General features: G+C 38.8%; 2 protein-coding genes across 3 annotated transcripts in view; one reads left to right on the top strand and one right to left on the bottom strand.

The window, feature by feature from the left end:
- Rap1 (RAS oncogene family member Rap1) overlaps positions 1-14,077 on the bottom strand; it is a 74,860-nt gene extending 60,783 nt beyond the window's left edge. Inside the window, exons 1-2 of one of the 2 annotated variants that reach the window (XM_071582815.1) lie at positions 14,039-14,077; positions 13,791-13,897 (exon numbers count right to left, since the gene is read on the bottom strand). The gene's annotated coding sequence lies outside the window, so the exon portion shown is untranslated. The remainder of the gene's footprint in view (positions 1-13,790; positions 13,898-14,038) is intronic. The other variant, XM_071582816.1, reaches the window with a different exon arrangement.
- Positions 14,078-14,135: 58 nt separating this feature from the next.
- On the top strand, positions 14,136-17,490 carry LOC139685900 (peroxisome biogenesis factor 10-like). The gene is made up of 4 exons (XM_071583033.1): positions 14,136-14,529; positions 15,077-15,234; positions 15,365-15,607; positions 16,955-17,490. The coding sequence occupies exons 1-4, from the start codon at positions 14,409-14,411 to the stop codon at positions 17,315-17,317; spliced, it is 885 nt and encodes a 294-aa protein (XP_071439134.1). The 5' UTR covers positions 14,136-14,408; the 3' UTR covers positions 17,318-17,490.
- The last annotated feature ends 3,746 nt before the right edge of the window (positions 17,491-21,236 follow it).

Raw genomic sequence — 21,236 nt, forward strand, 5'->3', positions numbered from 1 at the left:
AGTAGACAATGACTATAGGATGTCAAAAATTCATAAGGACTGTCAACAATTAATATTTTTCTAATTTTTTTACTTACTATATAGGTAACAAACCTCTTTTTCTTAAAATCTTTAATATAGAAAATGGAAACTACGATCTTGAAAACATTGATTTAGAAAGTTTAGTTAAGATTATACCTTATTATACTCACTGCAAATTACCAGTAAAACAACGTTCACAAAACTAGGAGATATAAAGCCACATGAAATTAATCCAAAACATTGGATTGGATGTTTTCCAAATTATTACTTTATCATTTTAAGATCCCGCAAATATGTTTCCAATGATATCGGATGCTGTTTGAACGCTTATATATATTCAACAAATTTGCCGTCATAAGAGAGAAAACAAAAACAAAGCCAGAACTCATAAATGACATGAATAAATCTGCGCTGCATACCCAATTATGCTTGGATTCACAAAACACATTCCCATTGCAAATTGTATGCATTTGTCAAGCAATACTAACTTTATCTTAACTATTACTGTGAAGGAACAACATCGCCACCATGCCATGCTAATGAATAGTTTAAGAAAAGGATACACATTATTACTGCACAGGTAAGACACTAATTCGTTTCTTAATAAGTTTGATTTCATTGAAATGCCATATTTTTAGAGTGAAATCACGCAACTCCCCGAGCATTAAGCACCAACCTTTTTCTTTTTAAGTACACGCGAAGATTATGTCATGATATTATTATATACTTATCCTGAGGTTACTTAACACCCAATGATACCTAATTAGTTTCCAAGCGTTGAAGTAGGTACTTTTTTCTAACTAAACCTTTGCGTCAACACGTTCAGCAGTACCTACTTTATCGTAATGATGTTAAGCCATGGAATTAAATCCTACTAGAAACTAGACAAAATATTTGCACAATCAGGGATAATATTAGCATTAGGTACAATAAAAAATCGCCTCTAAGTAGTAAACATCAACACATACCAATCATTACCAACTTTAGACTTTTTTAATGCTCTCCAAAAATACTCGAGCGTTATAATACGAGGGTCATCCGGAAAGTAGTACCCGTTCGTGCCGCATGAAGTGCTGACGACGCGAGTAGCCGCTGGACGAGGTCAGATAGCTTCAGTGGCTTGTCTGCCTTCTCTGAGCCAAGTTGCGTGACGCTAGCATTGCCTGTGTTGTTTCTGTGATTGTTTACAATGTTTAAAAAAATTGAGAACGCCGCCAGTTGTGAAGTGAGGGCAGTGATTAAATTCCTCAATGCAAGAAACGTTCGCCCATGTGATATTCATCGCCAATTAAAGGAGGTGTATGGAGACAATGTAATGGACGAGTCGTCTGTTCGGCGGTGGTGTCGCAACTTCAACATGGGGAGGGGGAACACACACGACGATGAGCGTTCGGAGAGACCGTCTGTCATTACAGACCAACTGGTGAGCTCAGTTGACGAATTCGTGAGGAACGATCGGCGCGTCACAATTGATGACATCTGTGAGCATTTTCCCAATGTTTCTCGAACAATTGTTCATGAAATTGTTAAACACCATCTGCATTATGCAAAAATTTGTGCAAGATGGGTCCCTCGCGTATCTCAATGAGCTGGCGGCGAAGGACTATGCAGCAGGAATACAGAAACTTGTCACACGTTATGACAAATGCCTTAATTTGCTTGGAGATTATGTTGAGAAGTAGTTTAAAGTATCCTCTTTCAAATAAAATTTTTTATGTTTGTTAATATTTACTTTTGTCTTTTTATTTCACGAACGGGTACTACTTTCCGGATGACCCTCGTAGCTTTAGGATGATATTTGTTAAACGCAGCATATACTGAAAATAATTTTTACAGAAGGACGGTGGCTACACGAGAAACCTTGACAGCATTGGACCAAGGATCTTGGCTATGCTAGCTGCTAATGATAAAACTCGCTCGGATATCACGGACGGCATGTGATAAGAAACACAAGATTCCCGTGTATTTAAGCAACTTTCGAATGTACAATTCAAAATAGTACGACAACAGCAGAGAGAATAAAATGGCATGCAGCTAACGCGAATGCAAAAATATCGGTAGTTGTTCTACTCATTAATTCATCGAGCAAATTTATCAATATTATCTAATTTTTTAATATTAGTTCAACAACTTAATATTAAAATTTAAGGTTTCGATGGGGAAAATCAAATATTACAATTTTTACGCGCCAATTTCGCCTGGAAATTATTGATTGAATGTTAAGATACCATATTAAACTTTCTAAAGCGGAACACAGCAATATTTGCTTGATAGACTTTCACTTTAGTCCTCATCAGGGGCTTTATCCTCAAACCAATTAAATTGGGTGTTTAGCATTCTGTAAGGTCCTAACGGAGTCATAATACACATTTTGTGCTAATCAGGTAGTCAAAGCTTAACGATGACTCTAACAGCGAGTCATAATGGCGGCCTTCAAAAAAATTACTGCATTAATACGTACATCTATGTCTACTTAAGGATTGCATCGAGATGCTAAGGCATATGCCATTTTAATCAAATGTTCCCTCTTTGTTATTCTAAGTGCACTCCATTAAATGGCATTGATAAAATATGACCTCCCCAGTTAAGTTTTCATAGGAACTGATATCGTATTTGAAATACAATGGAGAACTACCACCAGAAGTATTATGGATTAGTGGAGCAGAAATACACGCAAAATGTACATGCGAGCAATTTTATCACGATTGCAACAGTAATAACATGGAAGAATCTTCCCGCACTTGCTTAATTCATGTCAATAATTTTGAGGTAAAAAAGGCGGAAATTGCAGTTTCGAAAATTGGAGCCTCAAAAACGAGTCTGAAATATGTTTAAGAGGTCGTTTCCAAAAGTAATGAGAGCTTTAGAGTAATCTGCAGTTTCACATCATTTCTGTTTACGAAAGACGCAAGGATGGACGCCACATTAATTACATCACTCGTTTTTAATACAATAATTAATTAACTAAGGTGAGACATTGATTGGGACAGTTATGATGGAACACACATGGGCATGACATTAATTTCAACCGTATCCATACAGCTCGTAGTGAATGACCAATTCAGCCTCACACAGATTCCTACATTCCACGAGAAATGAGGTGGCCTGCTGCAATCATGTAGGTCAACTGAGTTGACAGAGCAGTCGTAACACGTTGGACCCATCTGATGTCTCGAAACAATAAAACCACGCCACTCGGAAAATCGGCCCAAAAACTTTAAGAGGATTCACACAAACGAATTAGTCGAAATTAGAATCGGGTAAAACTCTGTAACTAAGAAAACAAATTCCATTCCAGATTCCAACCTTCAAAGCAGATTTCAGTTTTCCAAATAATTTCCAACGATTTAAAACCGAATGATGGCAGGACAATTAATAATAATCTTTGATAAAATATAACGGAGGAACAACTAACAATAAATCCTGAATAATATTTTATAATGGCTTTAAAACAGCGTTAGGGTAGCCTTGATGAAGTAAATTACTGTATTAGTGAGCGCTCTCTTCATTAACAACCTCTTCAACTACTTTCAACAACTACCTTTCTCCACCCTTCCCACTAAGTAGAAAAGCCACGCATACATGGAATGATGAAGGTGGACAGCAGGAATAACGGGAAGAGCAAGAAAATAACTACTAGGTATTAAGAACGTACAGTTATGATATGCATAATTTCATCCTATAATTTCTACATATTTGAAGTCACGGAGAAAAAAATTGGAAAACTTGCAGCTAATCAAACGTGATAACTGCTGCCAACTTATCTTCAATATCGGTATGTACTCCCGACGCGGGATAGAAAGAGGAGGCAGCGTTACCCGTTGTCGATGACAACGCGCCAATAACGAATGACGCCAAGGAAGCAACATTTGCTCGTCCCGTCTGACGGACGGAGTAGTGGATTTATGACGTGCTCTGCTACACACACTAAGAGTTGAACCCGACCCCTTGGCTCTTGAAGCACCGATCCCTATTTTCACCTCCAATTGTTAACAGGTACACGGAACACCATTGAATTATGAACCTTTCAAATCCTCTCCTTGAATATGTGGCGGCCGTTTCCATTCCAGTGGCACCTGGATCATTACCTCTCATCGAATGCAGAACAGTGGAGAGGCAGAAACTCGAAACAACCGGCGACAGAAGAATCGTTACATCGGCGTGATGTAACGATCCTTTTGTCAGCTATTAATATTGACTAGAGTCCCTATGATCTCTTAAGTTTCGTCCAACCACACCCGACTTCTCATTATGTTCGAGGCACCGAAAAAGAAGGAATAAGTTAACTTGCGGGTCCACGACGTGAGAGGTTTGTGTTGCACGATTGCAGCACTTGTGACAGTAATCCAACTTAACAAAATTTTGATGTGATATTTCTCCCGTCCTCATTGTCAGCATAATGACAACTTTCATTTAAAGACATTTTCCACACATAGCATACACTGGATATCCAAATTATTTATTAACATTCACCGCACATCCTAAATGTAAAACCAAATGAAAACGTTACGACCAAGGCCTATGTCATATTTACTCGATTCAGGCGTAACTTTGTGGAATACTTTCATGATGAACAACATTAAAATAAAAATTTTTAATTCCGCACTGAAAATAAACTTTAATGTCACCTGGGTCTCAATGCGGTGCTAAGGTGCGGTTCGCCTGATGATGCTGCACCGCAGTGAAACCTATGGTCATATTACCTTAGATAAATAAAACAGTGACAGGGGTTTTCAAGTTGGCCCGAAAACGAGTGGGCACAGATCGCCGTAAATCCAAATTGTGAAATCCATTCATGACAGAAAATCGCGCACGCCAAAAGTTGCGTTGGGAATCATCCTTCGATACAGCAGGCAAGCGTTCTACCGTCACCCCATGGACTGAGCCAACAGTCCCAGGCCAAAAAAACACCGATTGAAGGTAACTTGAGCGTGAGCCATGCTTAACAGAGTGACAAATACCCTCAAAATTTCATCCGAGGAAAAGAATGACAGCACCGACAGTGAATAACCAAAGCATGCTTCCGAGAAGTTTAAATAAGCGCCTCCGCTGACTACGAGGTGGTGACTCAGTATTGTATAATGGGGCGGGGCAACCACCGGGAAATCTCCTGACGTCAAGTGGCAGACTGAGCCCGCGAGCGCTCAGTCATGGCGGCCAGGCCTCGAGGAAGCATGCTCCTCAAATTCGCAGGTCGGGGAGAGGGAGGGGCGAACCAGATCGCGGATTTGGAGGGGAGCCTCACATCCCGTGCTCGACAATTTCTCACGTCCGCGTGAATTTGAACAAGATGGGACGGCTAAAGGCGGAACCGCGGGGGGAGGGGTGAAGGCAGTGCCCCTGCGATACCTTCACGCTGTCTTCACATACCAGGTTGGGGCGAGAGCAGGTGAGACAACTTGCCATTTATGAATTTCAACATCGAGCCTAGAAGAGTGAACTGAGCATCGCAAAAAGTGCATCAAAATGGCAACGTAAATGAATGACATAAAATGACAGTAAATAAGTCGAGGGACGGTTTTGCGGACGATAGTAGAGCCCACCTCGTACCAAGACGATATTCATATATCAGGGTATGGGAGGGGGAAGAGAGTTTCTTTTATACCGCCAGTGAATTTCCAATAAGACCAAATACACGGTCTCGAAATATCACACAATGCATTCGGCTGGGGATGGGCAGAGTCACCGAGAATCGAAGCCAAGTCTGCCGGCCAGGAAGCAACCAACGCTCCACATACTGAGCTACCAGGCCTCGCAGAGCCCCCCCCCTCAATAGTTAGTTTACACAGTGCCGATATAGGAATATATTTCACGCACCGAATTCACGTGGCAACATTGATTGCATGATGAATGGTTCAAACTAGAAATAAGATGCGATAAAATATTTCGGTTCAAATTCTCGGTCATTTCAAGCAGCGAAAAAACAGCCTCAAATTTCACTTGGAAGATGTTCACGCTACTGAACCTTCCGACGTAAGAAAAATTATCTTCTCTGTAAGTAATGTCCCCAAAATGCACATGAAAGACGGAAGCAACATGAATGCTGAAACAAATAAAGGAGTTCGATAACGACGCAAACTTTCATCGGGGTTATTCAACATGTACTAAGTAAGAAGAAGCAATAATGGAGGCGCAAGGAACCGGCACCATCGGAATTACAGTGGACGGAGAAGCAATGTTTCGCAAATGACATCGTAGTAAAAGCTAGCATATAGAATATAAGACAAGCATACTTGACCCAGTATTGCTTAACTACGACATTAAAATAAATAAGAAAACAAAAATACTAATTTGCAGCAGACAAAGACTTGAGGAAAATGTTTCGTGGAAGGAGAAATTAGAACAAGTGGAAGCATTCACCTACCTCGAAAGTACCACAACATGGGGCGGAAAAGCTCAACGGAGATCAAGAGATCACTGCTGTGGCTAAGGAAGCGTTTACGATGATAAGCCAACAAGTATGCTCCAAGATACGAATGCAAATATGAAAGCACTATGTAAAAATATTCGTGCAGTGTGTCGGGGTATGGATCAGAGACAGGAACCAAAGACCAAGGGAGACCGGAAGCCTTCGCTGCTGAAGACTAAATGGGTGAAGAACGGAATTGGGAATTATTCATATGAATAGATGAGAAAAAGACCATGCGGCGTACCTTAAGGAAAATAATTATACTTATTATACCAGTTGGATTAGACTCAATTCGAGACAACAAGTTTGTAAAGAATATAACGACCGGGGAAATAGATGGAAAGGTCACAACAGGGAGGCGAAGGGACACACATATCGGCTAAATAAATTGGGCAGGACAGAAGACTACCCGGCCACAAGAAATGGGAATGGCATAATAATGCTATATATTTTTGCCGCGGCACTTTCCCAAATAAGAAGCAATGGCTAGCAAGTATCAGAAGTGAGTAGGAAGCATTTTAGGTGAAATCACAAGGCAATTACAGTAATGTGAATCATTTAGGCACACAGATACCGTGTCCAAGTGGTTGAGCTGATAAAATACACTAACTTCAGTACTTTGAATACAGTATTTTGAGCTAAGAGATCCAATATTGTCATAATATGTGACAGATTGGAAAAGCAAGGGATGGAAAGATGAGACTTTGGCCTGAGTGTCACAGAAAACCAAGAAGTGCACAAAATCTCAAAACCTCCTATTAATAGTGTACCAAACGGAAGAATGAGTATTTCTATTAACATATGTTATGGTGAGAGATAGCCCATGATTACGAACGCACACTTCCACATAGAAGCTTGAAAATTATTTTAGCGAATGTTTAAGCAGCAAAATGTCTCTTGTCGGGGACATATTTGGATTCGGCAACTGTTTATCACATCGCACTCTACATGACATTAGAGATACACAAAAACAACTTCTAATTTGGAAAATGCATGTCACGACGAAAATGGTGTGATTATATCTTGGGTGAATAGTAAAAGAAAAATTCCACTATTCAGCAATGAGCGCTACATACTGGAAATGTACGAGGAAAATATTTCAACAAATGTTAATTATAGATGCCAAATAGGCCGCTGAAAACGCACTTCGAGCAAAAAAAAGTCCACATTCTCAAATCCAAACGAGTTTCGTACCCAGCTGAACGTTCACCATGTATATTATACGCAATACGTACACACTTAGTAATGAGCATCCATCCGCAGTTACGAGCGAAAACAAGCCAAATTGCGAACAAAAAGAAAATTGAAAAATTGTTGACGCTCATATGCACGACAAACCCCATTATGTGGCGGCGCTTCCAGCAGTCAGGAAAACGTTCCCTGGACCGCCGCTGGTGCTTCTTAGCGCGGTGGTGTCCCGAATGCCTGCGAAGGGCGGGTGGGGTGCAGTGGATGAGAGGATACAGACCCTTACGGGGCGTGATTCCCCCCATTTCCTGAATTCAGATCCCACGATTATTGTAGCGTTCCCTATACTACTAAAATCAACGTATATAGGTCAATTATTAGAGGGGCACCGTAGAGAGCCAATGATATTGAGCTTACCGAGCAACCAGCAGAGAAAACTGCAGTCTGGCGGTTGATTTCCTGATGCATGGTATCTTATTCTTACAACCTTTCCTATTCCACATTCTTGAAATAGTTTGATACAATAATGATTTAATACACAAACAAGAACACATTCGTCGCTCAAAAATTCTCACGCAATAATTTGACAACAAAGAGGGACTTCTGTTTATGACTATAAATAACATTATAATTTGTAAAACACAATGAAAAAAACAATGATTGCGTTTTCATAGGAAAGAATTTATTGCTGTCGACTAGTTTCGCTACACTGTAGCATCATCTGGACTGCCCAGATGATGTTAGCGTAGCGAAACTAGTCGACAGCAATACATTCTTTCTAGTGGAAACGCATGGTCTCTGATCCTTTCTTCGTAATTTACAAATGGATTTACACTAAGTATCAGGCTCAACTATCTGTCATTATTATTAGTAACTACAGGTTGCACTTACTTGGCTTAGTACTCTAACGTTCGCACTTCCATGATTAACAATCCAAATCCACTGGCCTGCACCGATTTGAAGCTGTTTTGGACTGATGAGTAGGTTAGGAAATGTTTTTTAATACAAAGCTTAGGGCACCTACCTGTAATGCAACGACGCAGACTGCTCTGGTACGATTACATGGGGAGGTGGTGAACTGCAATGGCTAACGGCGTATAGTACGGATAAAATTTCAGTGGAAAAAACAAACCTTTTTGGCATAAATCTTTCGAACGGTATATAACCACAGCTGATTGTTTCCATTCCAACCTCTCCTAAATTGCCATTTGTACCTCAACCAACCTTTCCCAAATTCCAGTAATTACCTCCGCGGTCGCGAGACTACCAGAAGAATCACAAATGCAAGAGGTCAAGCGCAATATGGCCATCTAGGCGAAGGCCCGATCTCCGCGAAGTGAGTTCTTTATAATGGTATACTATCGTCCAATTCACCGTAAAACAAGATTTACGACAGCCTCTAGCGTCGAAAAGACAATGCAGAAAAGGGGAGTGCCACGACCAATTTAATTCTTCTGTATTGATACTTCAATGTTGTTCCTAGCAGTAGTCTTAGGCGACCGACAGCCAAAGTCATTTGCGCCATTAGGGATGGTTTGGAAAGGAAGGGTGGAGAGAAACCCTGCGTCAGCATTAGCCGACTCTTGTCGAAAGGCGCCAAGGGGTCCGCAGTTTAACGTCCCATCCGACGGACGTCGTACTCACTCAAAGTGCTCTCCACATAGCACCTCAAGGAGGTATTGGGATACCCCTGAAAAATATTTATCCACGATTTGAACCCGGGCCCTCTCGGTGGGAAGCCTGTACGTTGACCACCGCACCAACCGATCCCCGTTTTTACTGTTCCTACCAGCAGCTATTGGCTGTTTCAGAAACTACATACATTGACTTATTTAACACACATATTGGCAACTTAAATTGAAGCAAAAGTTAGCTAAAATGTTGCATAACTGGTGTGGAATCACCCCGGCCACACACTAGTGGCTTGCAGGTTGAGATATGCATTATTTTGTCCGAGTGTTTAGGAAAAAAACCGCAAAATTTTTAAGGTCATGCATTTGGCCAATTTATTTTCGCCTAATCTTAGCGGTGGAAAATTGGGAGCTCCTTCGCTAAAATTTCTTCCACGAAAGGAAAAAAATTTAGGGAAGTACTCGTATAATAGCTGCATTGCAACAGAGCGCCAGTATGCTAAAGGATAGCTTGATGTACTCTTTGCTTGAAAGGCCAGAGCTAATAGCACTATTGGATGTAAGCGACGACGGTACCACTTCATCGCTCATACGGCAGTTTATATTGCACACACCTGAAAGAGAACTTAAGTCTCGGGTTCGGGCAACAAATAAATGTATGAATGCGTCAATTAAAGCTGCAAGACAGGAATACACATATTTGATAGAGCCGTGAAGGCAGAACGCAATACTCATCACCGCAAGGGTTGTGAATGCGTGAACACACTTTTTTAACAAGCAAATAATTATTTAGAACTTTCCAGGAAAATTTCCAGAAATATTTCAACATCTAATTTGAATGAAATTGTTTTTCTTTAATCAGGGCATATATCGTGTCCTCAGAATCGACGTAATAACAGACTTATTCCGAAAAGTACATAAAAATTAGAATAATGATATATGTAACTCGTAAGGAAAACCCCTAGCGGACATTTAAATAATTAACAACTACCAACACTCAATGTTGAAGGCTCACATTCAAACACACAATAGGCTACGTAAAAATTACCACAGCTCATTCTAATTTGACATTCCTTAGATGGCGTCCTTTCGCAAGCATTCCATCAATGACACGATATTTTGTATTTTGACCATCTTATCCGAAAACCGTCACCAGGTTTAAAACCTGGAGTGAAACTTAAATACAAAGCGATTGGGTACCAATTTCTTTAAGAACTGTCAACGAAAATGAAAAAAATTCCAATACATAGCGCGGGATGTCATCTACGGCCGTTCGTTAGCCCTCATTTCACATGGAATACGAGCGAAGAGCGGCAGGGAGGCAACAACCCTGGAATGTTAAGAATCGCTTCATCGTTCAAGACAACGGGTCAGCCACCCTATTCATCGTGGTTGATTTAATGAAGACGGGCCGCGGACGGCGGCCGGGAAGGCTTTCGGATGGAGGCGGCGACTCGGGGCAATTATGGCACAAGCTGGGCCGGCAAAGACGGGGATAGGGGGCGGAGGGTAGGGGGGCCCCGAGTGGGGGTGGCGCTGGAGAGGGAGGGAGTAGACACGACAGCCACCGACGTCCGTACCGAGCATACACAGAACCAAGCGAGGGACTTGTTGCTTTGAGAGATAAAGGGGGGTGGAGGGGAGAGGAGGATGGTGGGTGGCATGGATATACGCGGCCCGGTGGCCCTGTGAATGGAAACCGATGCGTCCGGCACACAGATGTTCCGATGGTCAAAGAAATAGTACAAAATCATCACTGATTAATTGACCACACACAGGTGCTCGGGAGGAAGGGATCAACATTGCCGCCAAGGACGAACTGCTATAGACATTGAAGCCTGGGGCTCTGGAGCCCCGGGCTTCTATGGCAGCTCGCTCGTGGGGGTGATGCCCACTTCGGCCCATCGTGAGGGATTTGAAAGTGAATGAAGGAGACTCAAATAAGATTTTTGAACCTACGGCAATGAGTTCTCAGTGAAAAAAACAAAAATGAATTAAATTTCTCGTTACATTAATAATAGGAATAAAAAAATTAAAAATTATTCCACATTCGAAAAACTCTCGGGATACTTACATCAAAGTCCGATCGACATAACTACGAAATATATTTCGGGAATCTTCTGAGTTTTCCTAAACGATGGGCAAAAATTGGTTCAATAAAATATCGTGATATGAAAAATTAATATGAATCAATGACATAGTGCATTATTAACAAAGATAATTATTAAAGCGAAGTGAATGCATGCGCCACATTTTGATGTGGTCTAGACGTATGTATGTCATAGCACCTGCCTACAGGCATTGCACAAACCTGTGGAGTCCATTCGCGGAAGCGGGGTAAATGCTTCGAGATAATCCTATGGGGCTTCTAATCAATATTAAAAAATTGAATACCATTTATTTACATAGTTAATTGTTAATTAAGTACCTGGAAATTCGAGAATTACTGGGCGTGGACCATTTCAAGAAATAATGTACAAAGGTCTCTTTAAAAAATTGTACTATTACTCAATGTATGTCATAAAAAACAATAAATCGTAGGTAATTCACCTTTCGTCTACATCGATTGAAATACTCATGTATGCCAAGCAGCAAATGGGTAAACACTCAAAGGTTAAAGTCCAACACTTATACTAATTAATACGCTGCGTTTGTTAATTTGCACTATCAATTTTCCACGCACTCAAAATAGGAGATGGTTGGCAATTTCGGCCAAGTTCTCATTATTATACTATAAAAAAATCATTCAAGGGAATACAATGTACACAAACCATGTAAATACATGGAACTGAATTTAGATTTGCACTGTCATATTATCAAGATATTATTTTGAAATTCAGAGTGTAAAATGGTCAATTATCGCAAAAACTTAACGATAGAACACCATTTAAAAAACTTGTGGAAATGGGAGTAAAAAGTTCCACTAAGTGTAAATGGAAGTAAAAAATTCCACTAACATTTTCTTTAAAGCGCCAAGCATTGCAAATAAAATTTTATTCGCACAACTAAAACATTAGTATTATCTCCGGCAGAGAAGCAATCATAGGAACCTTTACGTGTTCATTAACATGATAGTTACCCATAGAAATAGATAATTAACTATCAATTAGTACCTAAGAATAGATATTACGGGTGAGACTATGCAGCACAAAATGTAAGACTCCTAAAAATATCGTGGCTAAGGCTCATTTCCGAAAAATGCATCAAATGTTGCATTAAAACGTCGGATAAACATTTTTGTTGGGTATTCGACAGGATGGCGCACAGAATGAAAACTTCGAACTTATGCTGATCAAGTCACCCGACAGTGACAAATGATAAGGGAAAAAAGACCTAGAGACGGAATTAATAGCAAATGCATTCCATTTCGGTTAATTGTAGCATATAAGGGAAAAGCTCCGGGCTCCTCACCCTAATGTGCGAATTTCACACGACGTTAGAATTAGCACTATGTGAGCTCAAACCTCGCCAATGAAACAACCTTTGATTTAATAACAGTAGTTACAGATAAGGGGATTGCAGTTATTTATCATGGTGTTATTTTAACTTACTTCAAATTACATAATGCTTATCAGCATTATAACACCCAAAATGTTCTATACGGGATCTGTGAAGTCGAGTGTAAATCACCCGTCGTTTGCAGGTAACATCTGAACAATACTGTTGATTGCACAGAAGCCACACACTAATTGAATAGCACATCTAAGTAATTGCATGACAAACCTTAATGTCTTAAATAATATGTCCATGAATTGGCACTGAGTTTTAAATATTAATGTAGTAAACCATTTTTGGAACAGTGCCTGGGGCAAACAATGATTATCCCAGTGCTAAATTAATGATGGCATTGACCCCTGAACAATCATGCCATCCATTACTGTGCCAAAATACAGAAAATTACTACACGAAAGTGATTTTGTTAGGATTGGTAACTGCCTGGGCAATTCATTTAGAAACAGGTTACATTAAACCCATTAAAATTTATATAAATTTGTGAGCATCAATCGAATGAATAAAGACATGAAAAATTTGAAGAAGCTCACAAGCAACTTTGTTGAATATAAACACATTCAGGGAATCAAATACTCCATCCCAAGGAACGCCCTTCCACACGTACTAATCACTAATGCAATCGAGTACAACAAACGTAATGAAATGTTGTTCTATTTGTTCAACTCATGGAAAAAACATTAAAAATACACGTTCTGGAGAAAATATACAGCTAAATAGATTGTAACAACTTCCATTGGCATGTCAAGGTGACTGTTTACAGTACAACATACATGGATATAAGTGTCAAATCACCCAAAAAGGTACTAAGTTAGTCAACTTATTTCAAGTATATGATCTACTTTATCAATTCGGCCATCAAATGCGAATGACAAGCCCACTTTTCTAACACAGAATACACGCACAACAAATCTATAGCCGCCATAGCATATCAACAAATGCCGAGAGCAACTGAAAGCTGGCGATACAGACGTATGATGAGTTTAACTATAAACGCCTGCAAAGTATTTTAAGAAAACCAATCACATTACCTTGCATGCACTTCTAGTATAACAGCCGGCCGGGCGTATTCCCGAGCTTCAGGCTGTCTAAGAGGCGCTCCAACTTTCAGCAGTTTACTCCGCCATATCTTCACGAACTGAGCCCAAACAAATTATCTATAAAACCCCTCAATCCTCGAAGACCTCCTTAGTGACAATACTTTCTAAATATCCTCAAACGGAACAATAATCCATAATAGAGAGGGTACACCTTAAGTTGTAAACTATTGCACACTTACCGTGGACAAACTACCGTTATCTTGGGCGATGGCTTCTTTACTTCCGTTGACGCATGCGCATAGAAATAACCGATGACTATTTCCGGTTGGATGACAAACGAAAAAATTGAATTATGAAAGCGGTTAACAATGTGTGGAATTTTTTGATTTAACTCTAATTTCTTTTAAGTGAATATTCATTCAAAATAATTTCGTTGACACCGGTTGAGGAAGAATTGTCAATAAACGCAGCGGGATTTGAATAATAAAATGGATATAATATTTTGGTTTGATAACTTGAACCGCTGTGATGTCAAGATATATATCTTGGTCCATAAGATTTTGAGTTAAGTGAAAGGGGTCAAAATAGGATACATCATTGATTTATAACATGTCCCGTAACAAGTTCAGAGTAGCGGGACAGGCTGAAATGCTGAGAGCAGCTCAAAAGGATGAAAATTATATACATCAATTGAATGAAGGAATATCGAACGTAGCCCTGGATTTCGGAGGTATTATGGCACTCGCATTTTTCCTTCTATTGGGTGGAATGTAGGTCGATATAATGTGTGAAGTAAGCATGATACCTTATCAAATGAAAATTTATAATCATCGGGTATTCCTTTAAAATGTCATACGGGATCGGGGTATTAATTCCTCGATAATGATGCGCGAAGTTTGAATTAACAAAATACTACGGGAAAGAATGTGAAATATACGCGAATAAAACGGCACTAGTCCTGGTTGCCATACAGGGAATTTTTTCAACATAGATGCTTCTCCCATCAATTTCGGGAGTATTGAAATTGTAAGACTTGGTTTTTTGCAGCTGTGCATTTAATTATGTGCTACTCTTTGGGGAGACAAAACTGGCAGCTGCTAATTTTCTCAGAAGAAATTGGGTGCAATTTTATTTGGCCTCCGTATATTTCCTTTGATAAGCATGCCTTTACCAATTTTACCACACACCCTGAAGTACTTCGTAAGAATTTATCTCAGAATATGCCAATGTCAATTTGAAAATAAATAACTTTTCTCCTACTCCATCACAAAAAATAGGTGTGTGTTTCTGGTTGAAGTATGCCCGTTACCATATCATCTTATCCAAATTAATGTATTATGCTTCCACTTCTCTATGCAAGTTTCAAACTCTTGGAGAAGAGTACTCAGGTATTATTCCATTGCAAGATTCTTCGCAAAAACTATTAACGTTCAAGGTATGTGGATAGAGATTTAAAATTTTAATATTTTTGCAATTATGAGCTTTCTGAAAATAATTGGAGATGAGAATTCCCTAGTTTTTGTGTGAATATTGTAAGCAAGCTCACCATTTTTTTCCTCGTTTAGAAATTGCTGGTTTATGTAATCCTGCTGAGTGGTGGGCAGAGTGCTATGGAGGAAATGTTAATTTGTGCGGAGAAAATCACATTACCGGAATATATAGCGTCTTATGTTTCTCCCATTGCTATCCACAATGCTGCAAGATACTTCAGTCATCTTCTTCCATATTTGCAGAGACTCAATAAAATTGCATTTTACTGGAATGGAAGTTACTACTCCTTCGTCAACAGACTCCTTGGAGTGAAACATGTAATGTTCTTGAATTTATGATTGATTTATTCAACAAAATCGCAGGTGATGGATAACTAACATTAATTAAATGGGATGTTATTAGTTCTAACCAAACTAGCCAGGATAACACTTTTTCAAGAAATAACTTTTTGGCTAAGAAATGTAATATCCTTTATTTTATGTGGTTATTCTGCTCTGAAATTCTATATATTTGGTGACTTGTTGATATTAATTAGTTTTTTTCGAATATAGGATTTCCACATGTTGAGAGCGAATGCCATTAACAATTGACTGCCACACATGGTCAGTAATGTCAATTTGCTTTAACTCCAGGTCTCAGGGTCATTCATATTTTGCAGTTTTTATTATGAACTTAAATATTGAGGAAAAGCTTAGTTGATGATAAATAGCTTAAGATGAACTGCAAATAACTAGTTGTTGCCAAACTCCAATCCAGGAAATACTTCTTCAAGAATAGGACTTGTTGGTGAAGAAATGCCAATATCCTTTATATTTTGTGATTAGTCTAGCCTGAAAATCAATGTTTAAAGTAAATCGATGATTATAATTGGTCACATTGAATTCAAATCACTGGATATATGATATCCACCTGCTGCTAGGCAACCTCATTAACAATTGTCTGCCACAAGTCATACAGGAATTTCAATTTGTCCCATCTCCGGTTCCAAAGGACCGGCGGGGTAATGCCCTCGCCTACCAACCCAGAGGTCGCGGGTTTGATTCCTGCCTAGGTGGATTTTCCTCCATCTAGGGCTTGGTTTCACGTAATTGCCTTCGATGTAATGTAAGGGTTAAATGAAAGAAGGAACTGTAAGTCTCAACCTCGCCCAATTAATTCAATAAATAAAGGACATTCTTAGTTTGCAAGTTTTATTATGAACTTAATGAAATGCTCTGGTACAAATGTGCCCAGCAAAATTCTCAAAAGTGAGGATGATAATGTAGTTTTCACTTGATATTGTCATGGTTTAATTGTAAGCTCATGAAAAATGGTGATCATCATTAGATATTTGGTTCCTTGGCAATGGATTCTTTGTGAAAATTCTTAAAGCTAAAAACTTTCCTGTTCTATAGGTATTGCTTTTCTGTACCTTTGAAAATAGTTTAATTCAACATTGATTAATTGTCAAGGTTGATTTAAGCAAGATTCAGTTAGTTTCAGCTGGAATGATCCTCAGATATAAGAGCAGATGTGATTTCAACACTTTGATCCTAGCCATAAGGCTGAGAAGCGATCGTGTCTATCAATTCTGAATATTTACCCAAGGGCCAGTTTTTTTAGTGTGAACTGAGCTATTGTTTGAAATTAATGTATTGAATTCCTAATTTCCATTCATTTTCTAGGTCCTAATCGAAAGTTGGCTGAGAGACGAAGCTTCGCTTTATGGTTTCAAGATTCTTGCTGCTGTTTCAATTGTTAATATAATTGTGTCATTTTATCACTTATACCCTTCTTGTATGAATACCAACAGTGATGAGATGAATTCATCAATATCAATTGAATGTGAAAGTAAGGTGACATCACGAAGTGTATGCCAATTGTGCCTAAAAAATAGAAAGAATACGTCGATAACTCCATGTGGCCATTTATTCTGTTGGACATGTGTAATGAAGTGGCTGCAGTTGAGAAAAGACTGCCCCATTTGCAAAACTGCAGTTTGCGCGTCAAGGATAACATTTTTATCAAATTATGAGAAAAATGTGTGATGAAAGAAAAATATACTCTTATTTTTACATATTTTTTGTTTTCTAGTTTAAGAAATGTTTACCATTTGATGTTCACAGTAATATGTTAGTTTGAATATTTATGTACATAGCCTACTTACAGGGTCCACTGTAAACGTAAGGCTATGGGAAAAATAAATTTATTGATCCTACTTCTACAAATGCTTAAAATTCTTCAAAATAATATCCCCCTGCATCAACAGAGACGTGATTGGGGAGTATCAGGGTGCCTGCCACGCCTCGTCTCTTGGGAATGCTGTAAATTGCTTTTGGATTTTTTCCTTGGTCTCCCAATGGTTTCTTTTCAGCTCTCTCTTCAGTCATGGTAACAAAAAAAAGTCACATGGAGACATCGTGGGACTGTAAGGGGGCTAGGGGACCACTGGGGTGGTGCTTTGGGCCAGGAAGTTGACAATAATAGACATGTGGCTGGGGATGTATTGCTGTTCAAGCGCACAAGCCATTGTGTTACTAAGTCAAAAAACACCTTTCAAGCGGAGGCACATCTTTCGGAGGCAACCAGCTGTGATGGAAGGGCAGACTCCCCCACCACATTTTCCTGCTGGTTTTACCACGCTGCCATGGATAGTTGAAGCACAATGAAATCATGCGCATTACTTTCATAATTGACCATGTATATAATTACACATATGTTTTTGTGTATCTCTGAAAATGCTCTTCAATAGTGACAGAAGTACGATTTGAAACTCTGGCTGAAAACTTAACTAAAAATAAAAACACAAAGAAAGGACAATCATGAATATTTTTGATGAATATATATATATAAACGATAAACACAGTAGTCAACCTGAAGATCGGTTTGGTAGGTGATGGCAGAGTTCACCCAGTACTAAGCCTGACGGCATGTGAAATTCACACATCAGGGTAGGGGGGCCATTTCCTTTCCCTGTGCCAGGTATGGTTTCCCAGGAAGATCTGGTACCCGAAAAATCGCATAGCTTGGGTGGAGCTGCAGGTGCCCAGAGTGTCTTTCCCGGGAATCGAACCTGGGACTCTCCGGTCAGTACTCCAATGCTCTACCCCCTTGACTACCACTACCCTATATTTAAAGCAGTAGACACATTGAAAATATTATTCAGGAAGGCTATGGGAAATCATCTCAATGTTTCCCTAGGTAGCTATGATTTCAGGCATGTGATGATTTCATTTGTCCTGCCAGATTTGTCATTTCATGAAAGCCTTGTAACGCCAAATTTATTGCATCTGAAATAATGGGTGAAAATGGACATAACTATTATAGCATGACTTGAAATATTATGACCATGTTTTAGACTGGGAAGTTGAAAGAGAAAGAGTAAATTTCTTAGGTCTGTGAGAGAAGATTGAAAAAACAGCAATGGATAATATGAGCAGTAGTTATAGCATTATATGCAGCTTAAGGAATAGGGTCAGTGGGGTCCAATGGTATACACAAAAAAGTGAGAAGAGGATTACTTATCTAATATGCAAGAAGAGGTGAAATAATATGCATTATTGATGGAAGAAAAAGAAAAACCAATGAAGTTGATTTTTTTGCAGGTCAACTAGGTAAATTCAGGTTCTCTTAATTTTTTTCTAAAAGCTATGTATACTGGAAAGTTGAAACTTCCATTACCTCTTAACGTGATTTCTCTGATTTTAATTTATCTATGTCTAGATGTTGAAAATAAGATTTCATGGCTGCTGAGAACACTTCTATATGGGTTTCTTTTGTCCACTTGAAAACATCTGATGGTCCATGGTTTTATTGCCAAGTGATATTTGGTCAGTCACACCCACAAAAACATATTTTTCATGCCAATACCTCCAACTATTGATGATTGATGATAAATCACGCAAGTGAAGAAAATGGTTGACACACTGTCATCGTACACTAAATGATGCCAATTGAAGTATTGAAAATACTTATCACTAGTGTCAGCTATACAAACCCTCACACTGTAATGTGCAGCCATTTAGGTCTTGTATTCATAGAGAATTCCCACATATTTTTAAGTCAATATCATCCTTTTATCTACTTCCATATATACCAATAATCAACCATAGAATTCAATGGGCTTAGGATCAATATGATGGAAATGCATGCTCAGCGAATAATCAAGCTTTTTCACAGCAAATTTATTTCAGCACCATCATCTAGTCCCATTGGAAAGTATCAATAATTACGTGAGGTGGTCACCTGTGTGTCAAGACATTGTACCGAAATAAATTTTTCATGAAAATATAATTAGTTTGCCTATTCAGTGAAGTAATCATAGGGAGGAAGAAATAATATATAATCAGCTTAAAGAATTAAATGCAAGGGTCCCTGGTGCACTTGATGGTAATGGGGGATTGAAATTTGGAGAGAAAAATAAGAGATGGAAGTGAAGAGTCTGTGGCTTACGAACATGTAAACCATGGGGAGTTAGCTATAGAGTTCTTTATGGGAAATGGATTAGTTATACCTAGAGCCTGCTTTAAACAATAAAAATAGACATAGGCACTAATTCAAAATGTCGAAAAATACAAGGATTTTTCTTTTTAGCTTGCCACAGATTTTGGAAGAGCATTATCAATTCACATAATTTTAAAGTAGTGAATAGGAATTCAGATTTTATATTTCTCACGAAGAGTAATGTCAAGAAAAAAGTATGTATTTCATGCTATATATTTAGAGGAATTTGAGCAGCTAAAATGCTAAGGCATTATCATATAGGTATTTAGTAAGAGGGCATCTTGCTTGAATATATCAGTATGAGGGAGTGGAATTAAGGGAGGAAGGAATTCATACCATTATTATTTTATGATTTACATTGGCAGAAGTGGTAAAGAGAAAAATTGGCTTGGAACAAAAGGTTAAATATCTGATAGAGTGCGATTTGGAGCAGAAACAAAACTTATATTATGCAACCCACAAATGCGATCATCAACTTTACTAGAATTATACACTGTTAGAAATTCTGTGCTGGTAACTCGGAAGCATTCACTTTCCAAGTGAGGTGAGGACTGGTCCCCCTTCTTACCCCTTTGCATTTCACAGACTGTATAGGTATTACTATTAGGTGACCTCCCACACCTATCAAACCTACTTTTAGGTTGATACTATGGTTTTTTTAGTTTTTGCTTGTAAACATGTTTGGACACATGGGAATTCCACCCCTTGTATGCATGCAACCTGAAGAACAGGGGCGAATATACCATGAAAGCCTGAGTCAGTGGTGCTAAAAAAATGTTTGAAATAACAAAGGAATCTTGAGAGGAGAAGGGAGCCGATTACTCGTATCTCTGAAATGAGATACTTTGGCCTCCATCCCATCAGCATTGGAATCTAGGCCATCTTGTAAAACTTTACATATTCAGTATATTAATAATTCTTTTTCATTTCGAAATCGATGACAATATTTCAAATGAGGTTTTTCACCTCATCCCTACTTTTATGCATAAAAATGTTCAAATTAGAATGGAACCAACCAATGTATTGACAAATTTTGAGTTTCCATTTAAATATTTGTTCCTAACATTATTGGACAATATACAGCAAGACCATAATTCATGAGAAGTCACATGGGATATTTCAAGCCTTTCTGTAGAACATCCATTTTGTTGCTATAGAAATGATGGCAGAAAAGTATTAACCAGACACTGTGTGGGACATGACAAATATAGTCTAAAATACAATTTATTTCCTATAAATACTTTTATAGTCAGCAGATGATAATACACGAAGCATATAATTCTGTAAAAGTTATTGGGTGATTAAAAGTAAATATGTAATACCCTCAAAAAGGTTTCCAGTCTAGCAATGATCCACACACTGTAATGGTCAGCCGATAACTGATGCGGGTCACATTGCTTTCCCAAGACCTCCCACCACCTTGCCCGCCACAAATTGCCCCACTCCAGCTGTTCATGGGAAAAA

Source organism: Hetaerina americana, unplaced genomic scaffold (assembly GCF_022747635.1).
Source record: "Hetaerina americana unplaced genomic scaffold, ioHetAmer1.1.p SCAF_12, whole genome shotgun sequence".
In the NCBI taxonomy this organism is placed as follows: domain Eukaryota; kingdom Metazoa; phylum Arthropoda; class Insecta; order Odonata; family Calopterygidae; genus Hetaerina; species Hetaerina americana.